The 24,307-nt window shown below is 33.9% G+C and overlaps 2 protein-coding genes and 1 non-coding gene across 10 annotated transcripts; 1 reads left to right on the forward strand and 2 right to left on the reverse strand.

Annotated features, from left to right (window-relative positions):
* Positions 1-240: 240 nt before the first annotated feature.
* On the reverse strand, positions 241-5,371 carry LOC114181957 (pentatricopeptide repeat-containing protein At5g46100). Of its 7 annotated transcripts, none has more exons than XM_028068653.1 (6): positions 5,229-5,371; positions 5,049-5,119; positions 4,838-4,954; positions 2,895-4,596; positions 2,120-2,319; positions 241-1,318 (listed from the first exon to the last, which is right to left on the reverse strand). In XM_028068653.1, exon 4 carries the CDS (start codon positions 4,416-4,418, stop codon positions 2,979-2,981), a length of 1,440 nt encoding a protein of 479 aa, XP_027924454.1. In that variant the 5' UTR covers positions 4,419-4,596; positions 4,838-4,954; positions 5,049-5,119; positions 5,229-5,371; the 3' UTR covers positions 241-1,318; positions 2,120-2,319; positions 2,895-2,978. The 7 variants fall into 7 exon arrangements, 6 of the variants coding, with proteins under 6 accessions (XP_027924454.1, XP_027924455.1, XP_027924458.1 ...); XM_028068654.1 differs by having other exon boundaries at positions 241-1,394; XM_028068657.1 differs by having other exon boundaries at positions 241-2,319; positions 2,895-4,242.
* Positions 5,372-6,888: 1,517 nt separating this feature from the next.
* TRNAI-AAU lies at positions 6,889-6,962 on the forward strand. Its single transcript has one exon. It is a non-coding gene; the product is annotated as a tRNA-Ile (tRNA).
* A 1,865-nt stretch (positions 6,963-8,827) lies between these two features.
* LOC114181972 (N6-adenosine-methyltransferase MT-A70-like) lies at positions 8,828-16,109 on the reverse strand. 2 transcript variants are annotated; one of them, XM_028068688.1, is made up of 9 exons: positions 15,785-16,109; positions 12,921-12,950; positions 11,177-12,372; positions 10,955-11,053; positions 10,683-10,766; positions 10,233-10,582; positions 9,887-10,103; positions 9,703-9,782; positions 8,828-9,432 (listed from the first exon to the last, which is right to left on the reverse strand). In XM_028068688.1, exons 3-9 carry the CDS (start codon positions 12,347-12,349, stop codon positions 9,150-9,152), a joined length of 2,286 nt encoding a protein of 761 aa, XP_027924489.1. In that variant the 5' UTR covers positions 12,350-12,372; positions 12,921-12,950; positions 15,785-16,109; the 3' UTR covers positions 8,828-9,149. The 2 variants fall into 2 exon arrangements, with proteins under 2 accessions (XP_027924489.1, XP_027924490.1); XM_028068689.1 differs by lacking the exon at positions 12,921-12,950.
* Between the last annotated feature and the right edge of the window lie 8,198 nt (positions 16,110-24,307).

A 24,307-nucleotide genomic window follows, 5' to 3' on the forward strand; every position in this document is an offset into this window, starting at 1 on the left:
ACATCGCTTTTAATTATTTCAATACAAGGGCAATACAAAGTCTTATTTAAGATTCAGATCATAAATTTTATATCACATTAACATACTTCTATGAAGAGATTGAAATGCAATGAAAATAACCCAGCTGGCTTTTTCTTAAGTGGTTGGTAATTGGCTAGTTGGCAACGATGTTGATGTTACTAATTAAAGCATGTTGATGTGTTGTGTGCAGTGTCTAAAAGATGAGGGTGCATGATTTTATACTTGCTAATGCAGTATCAAATAATAATTATGTTCATAACATGGAAATCTGTGCTGCTTTAGCACAGAAAATCTTGAGGCCCTTCCACTTAAATATCCTTACACACAAGACAGAATAATCCAAACAATCAACATCATGCAATCATACTAGTAATGCCACAGGCCCCACTGTTATCCTCCACCTTCCATAACTGGTAACACCAAGGCACCAAGATATAGGATTGATGTACCAATCTGAAAAAGAAATTAGTTTTCTGCCAACCAACAATTTTAACCAAGACCAAGATGAACCCTAACAAATCCACCAAATAAAGATCAAGCTTGCTGAAAATTAACAAAGTCGAGCAAAGTGACCAAATAGACCACACCAATGCATGCCGCACTAGGTACCCGATCCTTCTTAACCTTTTTTTTTTTCCTTTTAGAAGAAATTGAGTTTCTCCAAACACTGGTAGAGAACTGTGTGAAAACATGTCCAAGAATATATATATATATATGATATCAAAAGTATATCAAAGTAGAGAAGCTATAGAACATGAGAACAGATGGTAGCAATCCACTTTCTACAAATATTGGCGACTGTGACACTGCCAGCAATGTCATGACTGCTGCACTATCATCCATAAAAATAAGAAAGTCAGTAGCCAAACATTTTAGAGCCTGCCCATTTGGCCAATCTTTTACCAGCTGACACAGTCCTTGCCTTCCAACTTCTCTCTCCAATCTTCAGAAATAGTGGCTACTGTGACTCTGTCAGCAAGGCCTTGATTGCTGCACTTGTATCTCTATTTGGTGACTCATGCTTATGTTTTAACTGATGACTTCAGAGACAGCAAGGGGAATATCTGTCATTGATGGATCAACCACCCTTCCACTCCACCCCATCTCGCAGAAAAATATCGAATAAAGTTCATACATTTCATGCATGCAGTGATGACAGTTTTGGTGGTTGCAGTAATTGTGTTTGATCAGAATGTGATGAATAGTCTCTTTCCACATCCCAGCTGAGATACAGGAAATCCTCACAGCATTGCCAGGGGAATTGACGTTTTGGGCATCGTGTTCTTTGTTGCATTTCCTAAACAGAGACATGGAACTGACTTCCCCATTCTACCAAATTAATAGTCTTCTGTTTATATTCAATTTTTTTTTACCTATTTCAATAATTTTATTGGATTGATTATGTCTTGTTTCTAGAACAACTTATTCACACAAACACACATATCCATATATATCTATCGAAATTCATTATTTAAATCATATATTATTAAACAAAAAAAGTTCAATATATTTAAAGCTGACTTAAACCAAGCATTAGAAGTTCTTGATTAATCCATTTGTTAAACCTTATAAGTACTCTGTTGATCAGGTAAACAATAGCTTACACCAAGTCCTCGTTTTTAACGGAGAATATATTGCTTGAGCAACTTCTCAACTACTTGAATCTTACCTAAAACAAATTGTCTTATATTTGATTTGGGCTTACTGATTAATTCAGACATAGAAGTATACAACTAGAAAAACTTGATAGTATTCAGCTCGAATTCATAAATATTCAAGAGCCATCATTCACCAAGCCAGTGATAATGATAACTCATCCTCGTTAAGTGGCTATCTAGTAATGAACATCTCCCCTTTAATTAACATATGTGCGATTTTGAATCCAACATTAAATGAAATTCCAATATATTAATGCCTGAGGTTATATAATTGCGATCTGCAAATAAAGAATGTCAACTAAAATCTTAATGATTACACTATAAGAGCACTAAAGAATACTTTTAAAATTTTGTTAAACTGACTGAGAAGCAAGTTTTCTAGGAACTGACAACATCAACGAGCAATGGGTTCGACCAAAACAAATCAATTTTGCAATTACCTGAATTTACCTTGCCCAGACAGAGCAGGGTTGTGTGAAATGTTAAGTCGCCCCCCAAGGAAAGCTTAGTTTTAAATCTTACACCACATGTTTACTTCCTCAATTTGAAGCTCAAACCATCAGATCACAGAGACACTGATCATTGGAAAATGTCAACCCTTTGAGATGAAGTGAGATCATGAATTGAAAAGGCAGCACATCTTCAGTCACAAAGAAAAGGAAAAATGTTAGTTTGGATCTGCAAAGTCAAAATTGAAGATAAAACTATTTTTTCAAGAAAAGTCTTCAAATTTCACGATGCAACAATTTAGGCATGAACTATGAAGCTCCAAAAATACAAAGGATTACTAGAACTGAATTCCTGTCTGTTATAGTATACACTTACTAGAGGATATTTGGTTGTCCATCTAAGATCCAGGTTCAGATGATAATAATGTCAAAATTTTCATAAAAGCATCTAATTGTTGCTTCCACTGATAAATGGTTGAAGTTCTTTGAAGCAGATCAAAAGAAATGGGTAATTTAGAATCCTAGAATTCACTGAAAAGCTACAGGAATTGCCGAGCCGAGAAAGCTTTTTTCTTCAACAATACCGAAGAATCTCTTCTTTTTCTATGTTTTGATGGTGGATGACGTGATGAATCATTGCATTTAAAGACAGCTAAACTATACTAGCAAATAACAAGCAAGCCATTAAGGGACAGAGCACATAATTAATCGAGACTAAATAAAAAACAAGCAAGATTGACATGCCTAACCGGCAACTAATAACAACCTTCTAGAATAGAAAAAGACCACCGGATACGAAAGGTTTTCAGTAAGAATGCAATGCATGTGGATAATGTGAGAAACACGGACTTCAACTTTCAGTTTCAACAAACTTCTGCCTCAGCTCAACCAGCAACAGCTCAGTGGCCTCTCTCACTTTTTTTCGGTCCCAAAGTCCACCAATTACAACATTCCATATTTGTTCATCTGGAATGCACCCATCTAACACCATCTCATCAATAATTCGAGCAGCTTTGTGCAGGTCTCCTCTCTTACAAAAACATTTGACTAGACAATCAAAAGTGCCAACTTCAACCGAGATGCCTCTAGTACGCATACTCAGATACAACTGAAATGCACGAAGTGGATCAACATTATTACAAAGACCCTGGACTACCATGTTATGCATCCTAACATGAAGGCTCCAACTTGCTCGATTTGGTGAAATACCACCTAGCACCATCTCATCAATGAAGTTTGCAGCTTCTTGAAAGCTGCCTGCAGCACATAGGCCACTTATGACTTTTCCATACAACCCTGCACTTGGTTTCAAACCTTGAATTCTCATCCTGTCAAGAATCTGCACAGACTCACAAAGCTTTCCTTCTTTACACAGTCCACTGATTAAAGAACTATAAGTAACCATGTTGGGTAAATGGTTCTTTCTCGTCATCACTTCTAATAGCTCCATTGCTTGTGATGAATGGCCACCTTTGCACAAACCATCTATAAGAGAACTATAAGTAAAAACATTTGGTTCAATATCATTTCTTTTCATTTCTTCAAGCAATCCAATTGCTTCATCTAAATTATTAGATTGACACAAGCCATGTATCAAACTAGTATAAGTAACAACAGAAGCAGAGAAACCTTTCTGCTCCATCTCTTTGAATAGTTCCTTTGCCTCATCGATATTTCCAAGTCTACACATCCCATTAATCAATGTACCATAAGTATATGAATCAGGTTGGCACCCACGGTTGGGCATCTCCTGAAATATCCGTAAGGCAGAATCAACAGTCTCCTTGTTTTTGCAGAGGGCCTTGATCAAAATATTGATGGAAACAACAGTAGGTGGAAAACCCATTTCTCTCATCTCCCTGTAGAAACCAATAGCCCTCTTTACATGGTTTTCCTCCACAAGAATATCTAGTATTGTAAGGTAAGCCTTTTGAGTGGGTCTAAGCTGAAAACCTTCCATCTTGTGGAAAACCCTGATGGCATCAAGTGGCCTGTGCACACGTCCATAACCCCTGGATATAGTTAAAAGTATATCCTCTGTAACCTTACAATCTTCTTGCTTCATTCTCTCCAGCATCCCTTCTGCTGTTCTAAACTGATTCACTGCAACTAACCTGGAGATCATGAGACCAAAAGTTTCATGATCATGACGAAACCCATTAATATATTCAGCAGTTGCAGAATCAAATATAGTAACAGCTTTGTGCACGTCCTTTTCTGCTTTAATTAACTGCACAACTAGGGAATTTGTGATTTGCTTTGGCCACTTGAGCAGAGTTTTACTACCCATATTAAAATCAATTTGTATCACAATACTTAAAATTAAAATGGTTTGGACACTTGTAATGCTAGTTCACAAGATAGCTGCCTCCAATTTTCAAGTTTGTTTTATTCTTATGCATTTGGTTGAACAGGCCTCCTGCTATATCATGTCCATGAACAGTGAAGTATCAACCATCCGAGTACGACTGAATTGAAATGAAACCAGACAAAAATAAAAATTTAGGCTAAAAGGAAAATCTCTGTTCGAAATATTTAAATGAAAATCTAGCAAAATCTCCAAAAAGTAAATAAGCCTACCACATTACCTTGTTTTCTGGGAATGGAACAAGTCTTCGCTAAAAATAGATAAGCCGAACCATCCCAGAAAACAAGTTCGAAGCAAAAGAACCCAAAAAAAAACGACTTTGTTGGCGGCATAAGAGTTACCTTAAAATACAGACTAAAAACCCTGATTCCTAATGATCTGGAGAGCACTCGAAGGTGAAAAATCGCCTGAACATGGGGAAAATCGAAGCACCACTGCAGCAACAATGGCAGAACTCACTGCATTGGAAAAAAAATAAAATAAAATAAAAATCCCTATATTCTTTGTCGAAAATAAATAGGTAATGGAAAAACAAAAGAGAATAAAACGTACGTGATTAGTTGGTAGAGGGAAGCCTAAGGTTACAGAGGAAACTTCGATGTTCGATTGGGAGAATGAAGCCACTGAAAAGGAAGCAATAGGATTTTGTTTAGTTTAGGTTTGGTTTGGAAGAAGAGAATGAATGAGCAAAGAACCAGAGAGAGTGTGTGCAGAAGAAATAGGATTTTGTACTTCAATGATTCTCCATCCATTCTTCTTTTGGAGTGCAATTTTCATTCTTCTTGATCAAAATTTCATCTGGCCTGCTTCTTGTTTTGTTCCTGATGTTGTTGCTGCACCATTTCCAATTTTGTATTACAAAACCCTAGATTTCACATCCCAATTTCCATTTAATGCAAGGCTTTCAAAAAATTTAACTATTATTTTTAAATTTTATAACAATTATAACTACACTAAATAAAATCAATTTATGTAAACAAATAAATTTAAAATATTATAAGTTAATGTGATAGAATTTTTAAGAATTAGGCTATAAGTATATATTATGACTACTATGATCATATATTTATGAGAAATAAATAAATATAATTTATATTCTAATAAAATAAATAAAATACTCAATTGACATTTCCTACATTTTCTCAATTATTGTTATATTTTGGTAAATAAATTCATTAAAAAAATAATTTACTTTTTATAAATTACATAGAAGAACAAATGTATATTAAATTTTGTAATTGTGAGACCCTTTTTCTTTAACTATTTTCTAAAGTATAGAAAATAGTCTCACCCAAGTCACTTTCCTTTTTCCTCATCTTTCTCTATGCTTCCTCCACTCCTCCAAAATCTTGAGTTCTGCCGATCATCTAAAACCACCCATTTCTTGTCTTGTGGTAGCAGGCAGGTTTGAAGCCAGGGCAGGATCTTCCCTCCAAGCCGAACATCCTCCCCCTTCATGTAAATTAGTTCTCGTTTCCAATTCCCATTAATTCCCAATTTCTGGAATGTTATCCCTTTATGAGTTAAATCAAGGATCCCATCCCTTCTCTGTGATTTTGTATTCCAGTTCATTAGGTGTTGTGCAGTTGTGAGACCTTTTCTGTTAGGGGGTTTTCTTCTCTGCAATCCAGTGTTGTCTAAAGGTAAGGGAAGCTATCTTGTTTTCTTGAATTTCGTATGATAATCATTTCTGGTGCTTTAGATTACATGATTGGGTGTTGAATAAGTGCTTGAATTGTGAAATTGAGTGTGTGATTGAAATTGTGCACAATTTTGTGCTTCTGCATGTAAGAACAGATTGGGAATCTGGTGTTTTCGCCTAAGCGAGCAGCTCTCGCCTGAGCGAAAATACCAGAAACTCATCATCACTATGCGATACGTGTATCAGATACGACACGTATGCGATATGTCGACACATTTATTTTCAAAATAATAAGATATGATACATGATATATGAATATTAAAAAATGTACAACAATTCTTAAAAAAATATAATAATTATATGATTATTATTGTGTGAATCCAAATTTCCTAATTAGAGACCAACTATTTTTGTAGTCAAAACCTAATAGATAATGTTAGTGACCAAATTGAAGTATTGATAAAATATCCTAAAGTATCGGACATGATACGTGTCAGACACGGATACGTGATCCAAATTGAAGTATCGGTGCATCATAGCTTGTCAATAAAAGACAATGGGTAATATAGTAATTTTGATAATATCTTCTTTTCTTAATATGTAATAGATTAGTTAATATACAGTTTTTTGTTTTTTGTTTTTTTCCTTTTATAATTAGTCAGTATCCAATTATTTTTCCAATAAAAAAGTTTACCGAATTATTTTTTTCAATAAACCAGTTTAACCGATATTTAGAATAGGGAAATGCATGGCCTATTAGCTCAGTTGGTTAGAGCGTCGTGCTAATAACGCGAAGGTCACAGGTTCAAGACCTGTATAGGCCATTTGTTTTTTTGGTAGTCAAAATCTTGGTAGCTAATAGCTAATGTAATCTTAGTCTAAGCGAGACAGCTTAGTCTAAGCGAGAATTCGCTCAGAGTTTGGGTTGTTCTCTGTTTCGAGTCTCGCTCAGGTGAGAATGATCCGCCTAAGCGAGAGAGAGTCTCGCTCAGGTGAGAATGATCCACCTAAGCGAGAGAACCCTTTCACCTGGGCGAGACCTTCTAGCTTGAGCGAGAACCACTGTAGCTAAGTGCTTATTTTCTGTTTATGCTAGATGAAATTATACCTGAAATGTGAAAGTGTGGCTTTGATAATGATATGTTTGGAATGGTGCTTTTGGCAATGAGTGTAGCAGAAATGTATGAATTTGATTATGAGAAGGTGCGGTTGAACTAGAATTTCAAGGGAAATCCTATAAGGAGTATGTTTTTAGTGTATGTAAAGTCATAAGGACTCACTATTCGAGGTATCCTAAAACTCCAATAATCATTCGAGCTTAGATAGAGCAGAATGGATTATGTCGTGAGGAGTAACACGAGGTCCTAGTCTTTGGACTTGATCAAGTCTTAGACTTAGAAGGGGACTTACCCTGTGAGTGGTTAGGTGATAGCCCCTTGAGGCCAAACTCTGTAGAGTTTAGGAACCATCACAGGTGCATGTCACCAAGAGGTCTAATGTCGCTTACATAATCCGGATATTGAGTCTAGAGTCATATATATATGTGTTGTGATGTGGTGGTTTAAGTGATTCTGGTGAAAATGAGAAAAATTGCATGGTATTTATAATTGAGCTGCATGTTTCTTTTAATCAAATTAGCTTACCCTTTATTTTCTCTGTGTGTTTTGTGTTTGGTTCTTTTCTTGCAATGATCATTGTGGTGTAAGGAGATAAAGATGCAAGTGAAGATACTCCTCTCTTGGATAGGAGTAGAGAGTAGAATGGGACTTCGATAATAGTCCTTGTTTGCGTTTTGCTCATGAAACTTTTGTTAGCTTTTTCTTAGAATAGGATGTACGTGTAGTTGGTATTTCTTACGGTTATGTGGATGACTGTACCAATACGTTATCTTGACTTATTCATGCTATCTGTTATATTCTATCATGATATGATATTTTATTTAGTAGTGTGAAAACTATTAAATGAGATGTTACAACAATGTTATTTATAATTTTACTTATAAATTGGCATAATCAAATTTTAATATTATAAATTCAAAAATATAACATTAAACATATTTTTAAAATGTGAACTCAAAAATTTTATCTGAATTTTAAATTGATTGTGCTAGTATGTTTTAGTTTTAATATTCGTTTAAGTGAATTTGATTACGAATAAAATTTTCAGTTAATTTAATTTTCAAATTGCAATGAGTACATGACAAAAAAAAGGAAAATAGATCATGAAACATGAAGAGATTTTCAAGAATAGTGATTAAATGTAATAAATGACTAATCTTAATATATACATATAATAAATTGTTCAATTATCTAAATTTTTTTCAAAATACATAGAGTTTGTAATAAACTATTGGAAAAAAAAATGCATCACTTAACATACCAAGTTGAATAGACCTTTTGCTTTCTTTCAACAAAAAGTTTTAAAGGGAGAAAATAGTCTCATTTGAGCATTAAGCATTAATATGCATTTGCTTCTACTAATTTGAAATTAATATTGTCAAATACTTCCTTAAAATGTGTTTAAAAAGTATCCAAGTTTTTAAAACAAATACAACAACTTGATAAAAATAAAATGTAAAAAATGGAGACATTAGGTAAACTAAAAATGAAAGTTGTCTTCTTTTTCATGTTCGAGTTATGCCTGGTCATTTACCAGAACAATTTTAAACTCAGCAACATGTTGCTTTCAATTTTCATGAATCTTATCTGGTTAGTCAGGACCATAAATTAAAAAGATTGATGTTTGAACATCAAACAAAACTGTAGTCAGGAACAACTAGAATTAGACTTTTACAACACTCATCAGCAAAAACTATTTCATAATTATTTCACTTACAAAAGCATCTACGCCTAGAGGAAATATTTCTTCCCAGATACCTTTGTTACTCTAATAACTTCCCTAAAAAGAGGTGTGAAAGAGTAAAATTAACAATGGTGAAAAGGTCAAAATACTGTTCTGCTTTCAGCTTTGTCAAGGAACAGCTCCAAGTAAGCATGAGCAGAAGTGGAAACTTAAGCAATGTCAACATCAATAACCATTGACTTATCCTCTGAAGCAAAGTTAGTTTCTGGAGCTGGTGCAGTCTCCCCAAACTGAGTTGAATTGGACTTAGATTCTGTGGCTGCAAATGGACTCCTGGTGTGAGGAGCAACACTAGTGTCAACTTCCATAGCAGAAGCTCTGGGAGGTGATGGTGGTTGCACCTCCACATCCGGATAAGCAGCCTTAAACCTTGCTCGGAGCCCCTCGTCAACCAACCTTACACCACTCAATTGATTACCAAGAGACATCCATCTGAGGGAGAACAAGGAAGAACACAAACAATCAACAATAACACCAACAGTCTATAATTTCTACCTAGATGATTTTTAAGCCCTAAACCAACAACTAGTTTACTTCTATCTTTCTACCAGTTTAGGTCCTTACAACATTATCATGTAAACTCAGCTTACAAAGCATAAAAAACCATGACATAATTAGACTATCCTCAATCTCAATCAAACTATTTCATGAATAGCATGAAAGAAAATCTCAAAGGAAAATACACCAGTCAAGAAAACCAACCCTGCATGAGTATTGTGCATGCGAGCAAATAGTTCTAGCTTTCTTGTTCTTGGACTTATCCTCTCCAGCATAGGATACATCTACAGGAAAACATTGACAACTTTGAAAATGTTAAGAATGTGAATTATTTATTTTTAACGACAGGAACAAGAATGACATTGTTATAGGTGAATATTATACAAACCTCATCCGGTTTACGACTTGTTTCCCTGACCTCAGCAACAATAACATCTGTGTCAATGTTTCTGTTCACTTCAGGATCACCCTTTATTCCAACTAGACAATGTTCCTTACTGTGATTGAGCCAGTGACCGGTGCGCCCAGTTCTGATTATTCGCTGAAGTTGATTTGTTTTCACCCAAATAATCTCCTCAACACGTTTATATCCCCAAAGTTCCAAGCTGGATGGAGCATATCGAATTTAGAAACCAAAAAAGAATTATTAATAAAAGACAACCTTATACGAAAATCAGGTAATAGATTTTTCTGCAAAATAACAAATAGCATATAACGAAACACAAAAGCAATACCATTCTCGTCCAAGTTCCATTGCACGTCCAGTGACCCATAGAAAAATAAGTCCATCAGTTTGCAAAGCAGGGACATTAAGACTGCGCATTTCATCATCAGCCATTGTTCCATAAGGCAGTTCCATGTGAATGTCCCATGGTGGATCTGCCATTATTACTCCAAATTGACCTAAAATGTCCATTCTAAAGTTACGTATATCACAGTTGATCCATTGTGGTTCACCAAGTTCCACTTCTGAACAATATTCAGCACGCTGAGGCTTTAGTGGTTTGGGAGGAGGAGGAGCACCCATCATTGTTGGAGACACATCAGGTGTAGGGTCATACTCATAGTGAACATACTTGCATGTCTGTCAAAGGACAAAAGGAACAATACACAACTCAAACTGAGAATAAGGATTACTAAAATGAAAATAATTTCAAAATAAAAGAGTCGGGTAAAAATCATGCCTTCATGTGTCTGCAAGTATCAAGAAAAGAACAGTCTCCCAAATTGATGTCAGTATGAGGAGCAATAATCCGTCTAAAATGAACCTGGCAGAAGAAAGATGATTAATGCATGTCAAGAAAGGCTAACAGAAAAAGTAAACACCAATCTTCATGGTTAGATTCCATTTAAAACCAAATAATCAGCATATTAGTTTAAACCAACAGAGATACAAAGAGTTTGAAATAAAATCTAAAAGATGGAAAAACAATAAAATAATGTCATTATCACAAACCTTATCACATGCAATAAAGGAACCAGATTGACGTCGGCAATCCTCTTTAGTCAGTAAGTCACAGTATTGTCTGACCTGGGAACCACCTTTTGTTTTGAACTGAAACAATCCATAGTAAAAGAGATGAATTAGATTAAACTGTAGAAAATTGCACCAAAGCTGAAATCAAGCATAAGGGAAATATTAGCATAGACCCTATTAATGTAGGCAGTGAGTTCAAACCTTAGCGGCTACAGCAGTTTCCCTTGCAGTTGGACGGTGAATTAGGTCCAAAAGCTCCTCACCAGTTTTAGATTTTTGCATCTCCCTAAACGACTTCTTATTCAACAAAGCCTCAAGATCTTTCATATCGTCCTCTAAAGTTCTTGGTTTTTGTGCCATTGCATTAGGACTACTCCCTTGTGCATTTGGCCCCATTGGGAGTCTGTGCATTGAAGGAATACTCATACCTCTATGCGTCCCCATCATGCCCATTACCCTGGGTGCCCCCCTTGGTGCACCTGGAAACATTGGCTGCAACCCTGACATATGAGGGTCCCCATGGGGTATCCACATGTCAGACATTGGCCTCAAGACTGGCCTTCCCATCCCAAGCAAACTACCATTCACATTTGTACCACTGTTAGTGATTTGTTGAACTTGATTTTGATTTACATTCCCATCTCCAGAACTTGATTCAAGCCGTTGATACTGTGCACTTTCTGGCAATTCCCTCAAAAGTCTGGTCCGGTCTATATTCAAAACCATGATTCTTGCCTTGCCACTAACCACAAATTCCTCCACTTCAACACCACCGTTATCATCTGCCATTGACCTTAAAGCTATCTCCACTGCAAGTATTGCCCCTGAATCCCCTCCAAGCTCCTGAAGCGCTGCCTTTTCTGCTGGTGTTACTGCCTGATCATTTTCCAATTTCCTTGACACAGTGGAAGAATCAATTGGTGAGAAGGATACTCGCCCTAATAGACAAACAGCAACCAGTGATCGAACCACCGCTAATGGACTAACCTTCTCAGAATCTACTTGAGATGCTGGGTTTGAATCGATAGATGTTTTGAGTTTTTGATTCCTGGGATTTGTCAAGTCAGCTTCAGTAGAGCCATCAGCGTAGGATTCAGAATTGGAACGATGATTTAGTTCAATAGGTTTTTTGGGGTTCAATTTAGGATCAGGCAGAGGCAAAACAGGTGTAGGATAAAAAGGACGATGGTTGAAAGAAGACACAACCTTGAGAGAAAGGTCAAGGGATGAAACAAGATTAGGTATTACTGCTTGTATAGAAGCAAGCATCTCCATGTGAGCCTTGTGTTGGCTCTCTATGCGAGCTTCAAGCTGTTGCCTCATATCTTTAACAGCAGCTATGGGGTCTTCATTACCGTCTGGTTGTGTTTCCATGGATTCCTACGTAACACGCAATTCTGCATCACAATTCCAGACATTCGGGTTATCAAATACGATTGTTCAACAAGCAAAAAAATACATATAAAAACAAGATCCTTCAAAAGAAAAACTTTGTATAGTAATGGCACCTAGAAACAATAATATTCAACAAATCCCTTACCCTTTAGAAGAACCATGAGAGTTATGTGGTGGAAAGTAAAAAAGGTAGATTATGACTTCAATTGTCAACAAACCATCATACACAACTATGAAATCAGCGATAAAAATTCACATAATTTTCACATAAAATGTCAGAATAAGAAAGTATTCCATACAAATTTTTGGTCCCAAAATCACCCAAAAAAGTAAAGCAGAGAGAGAAAGAGAAGGTTTCCATGAAAAGCCTTGGAAATTATATCATCGTGGAGTGAGAGCTAGTTTCTACAATTAGAGCAGCAATACAAGCAGGGTCTATTGGTCTATCAGTTCCGCCATGAATTGCTAAAAAAAAATTTAGATTAAACACTTCACTACTACAAATGAACCAAACACCAACGATCCAAGAGATTAACAAAAATTTCTTTACCTACACCAGACTCAATGATGATCCAAAAGTCTGCAACAATAAGATAAGAAGAAGATATGTCGTTAGTTAGCGTGCAAGAGTAGGCTTGATCACAAAAGTTAATGAAGATTCCCAATTAGGGTCTTCAAAGTAAAATAAAATAAATTGCACTATGTATGGTAATCAGATAAAGACACAATAAACCCCACCACTTGCACAGGATATAGTCTTAATCATAAATATTAACATTAACATTAATAATACACAAACCACTTGTTAAGAAAATTAAATAAAATTACTGGAACAAAATTTGTTCATGATTGGTTCAAAAGTCAAAGTAGTTCAAGTTTCTCTTACATACTTCAAACTTATACACGAAAAGTTTATAATTCTTCATGGATAAACTTTTTTGACAGTGCAGATTGAACACTTAAATAAAGGTAGCATTTGAATGAACACAAATACTTGTGTTCAACAGAGAACAACAATAACATGCATCTATTTTTTTTCTTTTAAAAATTATATTTTATTTATAGTCAATAAAACTTAAAAGAGCATCAATCTTTTTGCCTTACATATATTTTGTCAAGTGGATATAGAACAGAAAAAGTGTAGAAAATTAATGTGGAAATCTATTTTTGTTCTGATGGGGCAAGCATGAAGAAAGCATAGTCCTAATGATATTAGTTGTGAGGGAAAGATTAGTTAAATTGTGGTAGAAATTAGCCATGCGAAGTTTGAGGAAGTGTGTGTACATGCACATACCCTACCCCACCGTTTTCTCTGACTAAAATAGTACAAGTCCTAACAACCTACATTAGCACTTCCTAGCTTCGAACAGAACCTAATCTTTCAGCCTCTTAAACTCACCCCTATGTAATGATACAAGTCCATGTGATCTTTAAATCCTTGGTTTCCACCCCCCACATGCATAATCAAAATTAACTGAAAAGGAAAACCATCAGTGAAAAGTAGTGCCTAAGAAACCAAAGTGGGAGGAAAAATTTCTGAGCGCCGCCAGTGTAATCATTCATTCAAAATGATAATCACAAGGGACCAGAATCTCTCCAACTTCCCATAAATTTCTACAATTTCAAAACTAAAACATGCTGCAACCAAAAAGCAGCTTTATCAACCCTCCTGCGGGGAGATCTTTGCTATTTATTACATGTTGGGTGGAGAACTATCCATCTAAACCTCTAAATAAATTTCATGTGCATTTCAACTTATCAGTCTTTTAGTCTTTTCCCATTTCTTAAAATCTTCACCCAACACTGTACAGCAATAGACCAAACAGGAACATGTGCAAAGATCCTAAACCCCTTTTTGACTTCCATCCAAATTCAATGATAACTTTGCAAAAATTATATTTAAATGGCTTTCTTCTTTATCAGGTTTATAGTATTTTCCAAATTCTTACAAATTCTCATGCAGGATCGTAAAAAGGAAACATGCAAAGATACTAAAAAACCCATTTGCAAAGATACCTGCTGAATATGTCAGTTCAGCTAGCACTTTTGTTTATCAGAACCATAACATGTTAAAAAGATAAATAAAAAAGAACAACATCGTTTTTTCTTTCCTAACTTTCACTTACAATCATTACCAGACGAGGTAAACATGGCAAAAATACATAAACATCCATTCACAGCAATAAGCATAGAAAAGGGTAAAAAAAAATTAAGCAACATAGTAGAATCCTTACAAGCCAATGTAAAAGGCAATAAACAAAAAAGTGTTGCATACAACAACTCCAACCTTATACATATGAAGCAACTAGTTTTAAAAGGGAATAACTATTACATACGCAGTTAAGAGACAGTGGTTAGTACATTTACATATATCAGACAATCACTACACTGGCTTCGAATAACTGGTAGCTCAAACACTTAAAGACGCATTTGGTGAAATACCGTTCAGCCAACCAATAAGAAACTTATTTATAATTGAACCAAAGACCCAGTGAACCAAAAGATGATAAGATAATCACTTACTGTATAGTAATCTTACTATACAATTGCTATACAAGATTGTGATAGGATTGGTAATTGCTAAACACTGTTAACAGCCTGATGTACTCCAAATGGGTATATCACTTTTCACTTGTCACCAAAGCTGTGAAGGTCAATGTCTCATCTTTTTTTATTTAATTTATTAATTGAAACAAGAGTGAAAAAGGTGTTATCAAACATAAAAGTAATATTTTTATATTTTACTTTAATAACAACTTATATTTGCAGTAAATTTTTAAACTTTATTATAATAGTTAAGAATTACACGGACCCTACATACATACTAAGCCATGAACCATGGTACAAGTAGTTTTAAAATGGTGTTGAGGAAGTCTTTATTCAGTTGAAAGATGGAAGCAAAGTATGGATCCTTTCGGTTTCACCCAGCATCCCCACAAAACAGGGGAAGAGAAAAGAGAAGAAGGAAAAAACATAACAGAGAAAGCAAGATGAAAGAAAGGCCATGAGTTTCAGTATGGCCGCAATAACCTGTCTCGTCCTGTCTGGGATCAATGTGACTTAGATGCAAATTAAAATATGGATTCAACTCCTAGGCCCACCTCAAGACATGGGGACAAAGAGTTCAAACACCCACAATATTTGGCTGGTTAACATACAAACCAAAATATTTCAAGAAAACACACATTCACAAGCAGAGTGTGGTTAGGTCAACACCCACAAAACATATTACAAAAAAGATTATTTCTTTACAAGACACAAAAGAGTAAATTCAATTTCTGACAATCATATACCCAACCAATTAAATTCTCACTAGAAATTCAGAAAACTGAAAAATTTGGAAGCTAGGTTGAAGGGTCGATTTAACGACACTACACATATTCTTATGAAAATAAAAAGTCTTTAGATCATTACCAGGACTCTTCAATTCTGCGTCTAGTCGTTGTCGTGCTGTGGCGGCTGCGTTGCCTTCGTCGCCGTCGAGGTGTCACGGTGGAGGGAGGAGAACGGAGCAGAAGAGAAAGACGCGAGAGTGTTCGCTCGCGAGAGTGTTGTTGTTTGCGATGTTGCAGAGAAGAAGAGTGTTGTCAATTTCTTCTGATGCCTTGCCTCACTCACTCACTCCAAAGTTCAATTTGCACACCAACTCTACTAACTTCGGTCAGGGGTAAGCAAAATGCGAGAGACCCACCCAAACTGAAAATTCCGAAAAGTATAATTCATCACGGTCGAATTTTGATGAAAACGGATAAAAAAAAAAGGGTTCAATATGTATATATGATCGGGTGATCCAATGATAATTTAATTAAAATAATGAATTAAAAAAGGATAAAAAATAATAATTCAAAATATCATTATCTTAAATTAAAACTAAAAAGCCCAACTCACTTTTATATTATATTATTGACTCCTTCGTCAGTGGTACTACATATTAATGGTGCACCTTCACTAAACCCTCACATTATTATTAAGAGTGGATAAAAAATCTAATTTTTCTGATCCAATTCATTTTTTCTATGATCCAATCCATTTAATATCCATTCTATTAAAAATCCAATCCATTTAAAATTTCATTTTATTGGATCTGGATATCAATCTAATCTACATTTTATATATTTTATGGATTGGATATTCATTCTCGAAATCTAGATAATCCAAAATATCCAATCCAAATTTTCACTTTATATTTTTTGTTAGGTTAAGCTAAAGGTTGAGACGGACTAACCAAAATTTAGTCGTATTTGATTGAATTGGCGTGACTCTATACAAAATTTAGCCGAATTAGGCCAAATTCTGTCAAGTCAGTCCCGATCGAGATTTGACCCAGTTGGTCCTGGACAAAATTTGGAAGTATTCGGCCAAATCTGTCAAACTCTTTGGTGTTAGCACTATGGTCACAAATTTGGATCCACATCCATTATTTGGATCCAAAATGGATGTGGGTTAGATTTTCGATAGTGCTGACACCATAAAATTTGACAGATTTTTTGTTGAGGCCAAATTTCAGCATGGGATGAACTTGGATGACTTTCGAACGAATTTCGGTCGGGAACAACATGACCAAATTTGGGCTAAGGTCGACTCGAATGATAGCAAACATCTGCAAAAGATTCAAATTACTGTTGTTGCATAAGGTTAGTTTTCCTATTTCCGGTAAAATAATGTCCTTTCTCTTCCTTTTTTTGATCAATAAGAAACTATTATCTGAAGAAGAATAAACAACAAAGAAGAACCTTAGCTATACTGCAACAAGTAAACCAAAGCACCATTATTTTATGAAAGAATCAAAGTATTTCAGTGCAATAATGTGAGATGTGCGACGTGGAACGTGAGACGTGCTACGTGGAATGTGAGACGTGAGATGTAGGACGTGAGACGTGAGACATAGGACATGAGACGTGAGACGTTGGACGTGGGATGAGAAACGTGAGACGACGTGGGACGTGAGACGTCAAACGTGAGACATGGGACGTGGGACGTGCGACGTGCGACGTGAGACGTTCGAGACGTGAGACGTGACACGTGAGACGTGAGACGTGACACGTGAGCCGTGAGACGTGAGACGTAAGACGTGAGCCGTGAGCCGTGAGACGTGAGACGTGGGATGTGGAACGTAGGACGTGGGATGTGGAACGTAGGACGTGAGACGTGAGATGTAGGACGTGAGACGTGAGACGACGTGAGACGTGAGACATGGGACGTGAGACGTGAGACGTGCGACGTGAGACGTTCGAGACGTGAGACGTGGCACGTGGAACGAGGGAAGTGGGACGTAGATCGTGCGACGTGAGACGTGAGACTTGGGATGTGGGACATGTGACGTGTGACGTGGGACGTCACTCGTGGGACGTAAGACGTGAGAGACATGGGACGTGGGACGTGGTACGTGAGACGTGATATGTGGGAGACGTGAGACGTGCGACATGCGACATGCGACATGAGACGTGAGACATGAGACGAGAGGCGCGAGATGTGAGACGTGAGGCGTGAGACGTGAAACGTGCGACGTGCAACGTGCTACGTGCGACGTGAGATGTGAGACATGAAACGTGCGACGTTAGACGTCCGTAAACATTAAACCTTGAAATTTATATTCATAAACTTTAAACCTTACAATTTAATTAAAAATTTTAGAAGTTTAATAAAAGAATTGTTAATGTATCCATAAATTTGTACTAACAAATTTAAATTATACTCTTGTAAAAAAATGTATTAATAAAAAGAGATTAAATACATATAAAAGTGAAAGAATAAAAATATGAGGGTAAAAGTAATAATTCATGTTTATTTAACACATAAAAATAAAAATTATGAGGATAACAACAATAATTTATATTTATTGAACTCTTAAATGAGCATAAGGAAACAAATGATGATCTGAAAAGTTAAACTAAGGATGGGTAAAAAATCTAATTTTCATGATTCAATCCATTTTTGCTATGATTCAATCCATTTAATATTCATTTTATTAAAAATCCAATCCATTTTGTTGGATTTGGATATCAATCTGATCTACATTTTATATATTTTATGGATTGTGAATCCATACTCTAAATCTAGATTTTCAAAATGTATAATCCAAAATATCCAATCCAAATTTTCAGTTTATATCTTTGGTTAGGATAGGCTAAAGGTTGAGACGGACTAGCCCAAATTTAGTCGTATTTGATTGAGTTGGTGTGACCCTATACAAAATTTGGTTGAATTAGGCCAAATTTTATCAAGTCGGTCCCGATCAAAATTTGGCCTAGCTGATCCTGGACAAAATTTGGAAGTATTCGGTTGAGTTCACCCTGACCCAAATTTGACTGCATTGGGCTAAGTCGACCTAGACAAAATTTGACCGTATTTGGCCGAGATTATCGCGACCAAAATTTGGCTATATTTAGCCTAGTTGGCTCCAGTCAAAATTCGGTCGAATTCAATCGAGTTGGCCCCGATTGAGATTTGACCGAGTCGGCCCTGATTGAGATTTGACCGAGTCGGCCCTGGCCCAAATTTGGTCATATTCGGCTTAGACGACCTAAGATGAAATTTGGCCGTATTCAAATGAGTCAGTCACGATCGAAATTTTGTCGTATTCAACTGAGTCGGCCACGACCGAAATTTGGCCGAATTCAGTCGAGTCGACTCCGGTCAAAATTCGACCGAAATTTGGCCGAATTCGACCAAAATTTGACTAAGTTGGTCCTGGCCTGAATTTGGTCATATTCGGCAGAGTCAATCACGACTGAAATTTGGTCATATTTAGGTGAGTCGGTCCTGACCTAAATTTGGCCAAATTCAGTCGAGTTGGTTATGACCAAAATTTGGTCGAGTCGTCACTAGCCCAAATTTAGCCGTATTCGGTCGAGTAAGTCCCGAATGAAATTTGACTATATTCAACTTAGTCGGTTGTAATCGAAAATTGGTCATGTTCAGTCAAGTCGGTCCCGGCCGAAGAATTTAGTGGAGTCAACCCTAACCGAAATTTGACTGATCAGGCCCTGACCCAAATGTGGCCATCTTTGGCCTAGTTGGCTCTAGCCAAAATTTGGTCGTATTAGGAAAAATCGGCCCTGGCCGAAATTCAGTCGAATCCAGTTAAGTCGATCTCGATTGAAATTTTGTCAAGTCGACCTTAGCCCAAATTTGGTCACGTCGTCCCCGACTAAAATTCGTTCGAAAGTCATCCAAGTTCATCCCATGCTGAAATCTGGCCTCGTTGGCCCCGATAAAAAATCTGTCAAATTCTATGGTGTCAGTCCTATGGACACAAGTTTTAAAAAAATTTAATTTGAATTTATTTTATGAAAAATGGATTTTGGATTTTGAACTTGATCCAAATATTTAGATATGGATTTAAACTTGATCTAAATATTTGGATCTGGATTTTTAAAAAATTCAATCTACTTTTTTTGAAAAAATGGATTTGGATCGAAAATCTAATCCAATTATTTGGATCCAAAATGAATGTGGATTGGATCATTAAAAGTTCAATTCATGGTCACCCTTAATTACCACACAGTACTAGTGCCCCCTCACCCTTCTTCACGCATTATTCCCCATTCACATTCAAAACTAACTTTCTTATTTCTCATTTCACATAGTCAAGAAAGAAGCCTTAGTTTGCTCGCTTGGTTCGGTGGGTTTTCTACTCTTGGCTTGCTCTACAAGATCACAACATTTGAAAAAATCAAGGATTTCAGGTTAGTAAATTATGCATTGCTTTCATTCATTTTCTCACCTTATTCTACAATTCTATAATATCATGTACTTTGCATTTAGTATTATGCAATTTCTCATATGTGTCCATCATTGCACCATTTTCACGGTATCAATCTCACCTTTTTTTTTACTATATTATTACTTTAATTCTAAAATTCTATTTTAAAGCTACAATCTCTTATAAAATTTTAAAAAATTATAACTATCAATGTGAATAGATTTTTGGGTTGAGTTGCACTATAAATAATTCAGTTGGAATAGTGGTAAGACATTCAATTCTAAAGCTTATCGATGATTCTGAGAGTGAAACGTGAAGAGTTTTCTTAAAGAGAATCGATAGTAGTTTTGAAGCATTTTTGAAAAGGAACGTGTCAAAAGAGACGTAAAGTTTGAAATGAAGGTTAAATTGTTACTCTAAAGCTTTGAATATTTAATATGATTCCCATCGTGATCCTACAAGTACTAGGAAAATGTTCATAAATGTTTGGATAGACATTTAGTTTTATATTTTTCCTTTTCAATAAATTTATTTATGATAGTAAAACAATGACTTTTTTTTTATTCTGACCTTCAATAAAACTCGAATAAAACTTATTTTAAATTACAAATTATTATTTAAAAAATAATTAGTAATAGTTTATATATATATATATATATATATATATATATACTTTTTTTATATATGATAGAAAGGAACAAGTTCAGTAAATTAACCGGTTAGTCCGTCCAAAAAAATGGATCAAAATAAAAGATACAACTGCCAAAATGGGTCATTCCTCAGTCCGTATTCAATTGAAAAAATCACATATAGTACATGACGTGGGATGAATCACTGAACTGAAGTTAAAGGTGAATGACAATCGGATTAGATCGGATTCAAGATCTAATATATTCAATTTAGTATAATCCAAATTTAATATTTTAAAATTTAATTCGATCATTTTAGTTATCAAATAATAAAAAATATTACTGAATTTATATATTTATATATATATATATATATATATATATATATATATACTAAATTTATAAATTTAATAATTTTCGTAAGTATATCAACTTGTTAAATAATGAATCTGCAGTTACAGCAGCAGAAGAAAGAACATGAATGCTTTAATTTTATGTTCTTGGTATGATGTTATGAATTGTTTAGCAGGCTAGTGCCTTCTGCTTTCGTCTATTCCTTTCTTTTGGTTGGTGTTATTTGTGAGGTTCTTGGTATGTTTTTGTATCAAGGGTAGGAAATGAATTTTGAACAAGTGTTTACAATTTCCTTAATCGGTAGAAAGCTTTTGTTGTCAGTTGTCATGATGTCAGTTGGTATGTTTCTTGGTCATGATGTCAGTTGCTTTTGCATTTTTTTTTACATAATTATTATGTATCTTTTATAAAAGGTGAGAGCACTCTATAATAGCTCTATTTTAATTATTATTTATTATTTGTTAATAAAAAAATAACAAAGATTTAAAATATATTAAGTTAAGATGTAAATGTATTTGTGACATGAATTATAAACGGTTAAATATGTTTTTATCTTTAACTTTCAGTTAATATTGAAATTAGTTTATCTTTAAAATTTTGATCTAATTTAGTTCCTTAATTTTAGAAATACCAGAAATTAATTTTTTAACTAAATTTTGTTAAATTTACTTGACATTAAAGCGAAAATGTCCCAAACATTATAAATATCTCTAGTGCTATCATGGAACACGTTTGAAACACTAAATAAATTTAACAAATTTGGATTAAAATGACTAAATCCACACATTTCTATGTTTGAGAGATTAAATTGGTCCAATGTTTCAAAGATAAACAAATTTTATTTTTCTCTAAATGTTGGACAAAAAACATATTTAACACAATTATAAATAAGCTAACAAAGGAAATTCATTTTTTTAAATCCTAAACCATGAAGTTTAAACCCTAAACTATACATCCTAGTACAGGATACTACCATGTGACATTAATTGAACATTGTACAGTTAACTGAAATGAAACTCAACTGAAATACTTTTTTTTTTGTTACATATGTTTTTGGTCATTTAACTTTAAGTGAAAATTGGAAATAATCCTCTTCAAAATTTTAGACTAATTTAAATCCTCAACTCTTTTAAAAATGTGTGTATTTAGTATTTTAACCAAATATTGTTACGTTTATATAAAGTTTCAAAAGCATGATGTCATGATAATATTTGAGTTGTTTACACCATTTAACACGTTTCCGCTTCAATATTAGCTAAGAAACGTGTTTGAAACGGCAAATATAAACCTGACAAATTTGGTTAAATGGACTAAATCCATAGAGTTTCTAAAGATAAAGAACTAGATTGATTTAAAGTTTCGAAAAGGGATAATTTTAATTTCCAAAATTAAGTGACCAAAAACATATTTAACCCACCGATTTCTTTTTTTTATGAATTAAAAATTTAATAACGATTCAAATAATAAATTTAATTAAACCAATAATTTAACTATTTAAAAAATATTAATATCTTTTACATCTAACAGCTGGCTTAACGTATGCTACATTAAATATAAATTGAAAACTAAGTTGTCAGATATCAGTTAGATTAGGAAACTATTTATGAATTTCTCATTCTACATTAATGAATTTATTTATACAAGAGATTTGTCATTCTCTCTCTGTAATAAAACGTTTCATGCTCACATTCATAATTTTCTCTCTCAAAAATAAATTATTCCAATCCTTCATTTAATAAATCTGTCTCTCCAAAAAATGTTTAAAAAAATATTTAACTCTTGTTTTTGTCCCCATCACATTCAATTTAGTATAAATACCTTCCTCTCCTTCTGCTAATTTTCATTCTCAATTACAATAACTTTCACTCATCCCAAATTTTCTCCAACTTATGGGACTCATTCTTCTTTCTCCTAATAATCTCATATTCATACTGCAATTTCTCTCAATATTTTGAACAAAACTTGTTGCAATTTGAATTTTTCCTATTTTTTCTTTTTTGAGGAGTTTTTTTTTTTTTACCCTTTCTCCGGAATAGGGCTTTGATTTCATTAATTCTTCAAATTAGGGTTCTTCTGGGAAGAGTCTTCTCCTCCCTCTCATGGTCCTCTTGGAGAAGTTCAGTGCATAAAAGATAAAATTTTTTACTCTCCAAAGTTTAGGCTTCACACAAATTTCTCACTTTTGATAGAAAAAGTGCATTCATAAACAAATTAGGAATGCACTGAATTGTTATATTATATTCTTTTTCATCTCTCAAGCAATTTTCTACACAGGTTTCTGATTTTTCATATTTATTGACTACTGATTTTTCATTTCTACACGATTTGGTTCATGTTATAGTCTCTTGCACTATCATTATTTATTTATTTATTATTATTATTATTATTATTATTATTATTATTTATCTCAGTTTGAGTGTTGTATTTTTTGTTTCTGATGAATTTTCTTGTCCTAAATTCTAGTGTTAATGTGTGTGTGTGTGTAATTTCTGTAAAAGTAGTGAGCACTTTACCTATTTTTCTTTTATAATTTAATGCAGCAAAATCATATTTTATCATTTGAAATTGGTATCTGCCTCACTTTTAATCATTCATACATTTTTTTGATTTGGTTCATGCTAATTTATGTGTTTAAAGTATAATTAATGAGTATTGAATTTTATAAAAATTTATAAGTAATTAAAATATTAAATAAATTTTGACTTGATAATTATTAGTGTATTTTTATATTTTATTTAAAGGACAAAAATATTCATAAATTTTATGTATTTATAATCAATGATTTATTTACTATATACATAAAAAAGTTAAAAAATAATTAAATAATAATATAATTATATTTCAATGTTGTCAAACATTAAAATATGATTAAACATAAATTTTTTTAAAATTAAAAAAAATAAAATATTATTGTTTTTAAATAATTAACATAATATTGTCTATATTTAAAAAAACAAAAAATATGTAATTTTGTTAATTTTGTTATGTTTAATTATATTTTAATTTTTAATGATATTAAAATATAATTATTTTATTATATTATTGTTTTTTAATTTTTTTCATTAAATAAATTATTAATTATAAATATATAATGAGTATTTTTGTCATTTAAATAAAATAAAAATGTATTATAATTATTAAAGTTATACTTTATTTAATATTATAATTATTTATAAATTTTTACAAAATTCAATATTCATTAATTACACTATTGTTCTTTAAGTATTTGTTAGCATTTTAATTTTACTT

The sequence above is a fragment of the Vigna unguiculata genome, chromosome 4, assembly GCF_004118075.2.
Source record: "Vigna unguiculata cultivar IT97K-499-35 chromosome 4, ASM411807v1, whole genome shotgun sequence".
Lineage (NCBI taxonomy): Eukaryota > Viridiplantae > Streptophyta > Magnoliopsida > Fabales > Fabaceae > Vigna > Vigna unguiculata.

Excerpts from the sequence above, each read along its gene's own strand:
- LOC114181957 (XM_028068653.1), bottom strand. The coding sequence starts at position 4,418 with ATGGGTAGTAAAACTCTGCTCAAGTGGCCAAAGCAAATCACAAATTCC.
- LOC114181972 (XM_028068689.1), bottom strand. The coding sequence starts at position 12,349 with ATGGAAACACAACCAGACGGTAATGAAGACCCCATAGCTGCTGTTAAA. Across the intron at positions 10,104-10,232 it reads ATGGAACTTGGACGAGAATG|CTTGGAACTTTGGGGATATA; the intron begins GTATTGCTTTTG and ends TGCTCCATCCAG. Across the intron at positions 9,783-9,886 it reads CAAGTCGTAAACCGGATGAG|ATGTATCCTATGCTGGAGAG; the intron begins GTTTGTATAATA and ends GTTTTCCTGTAG.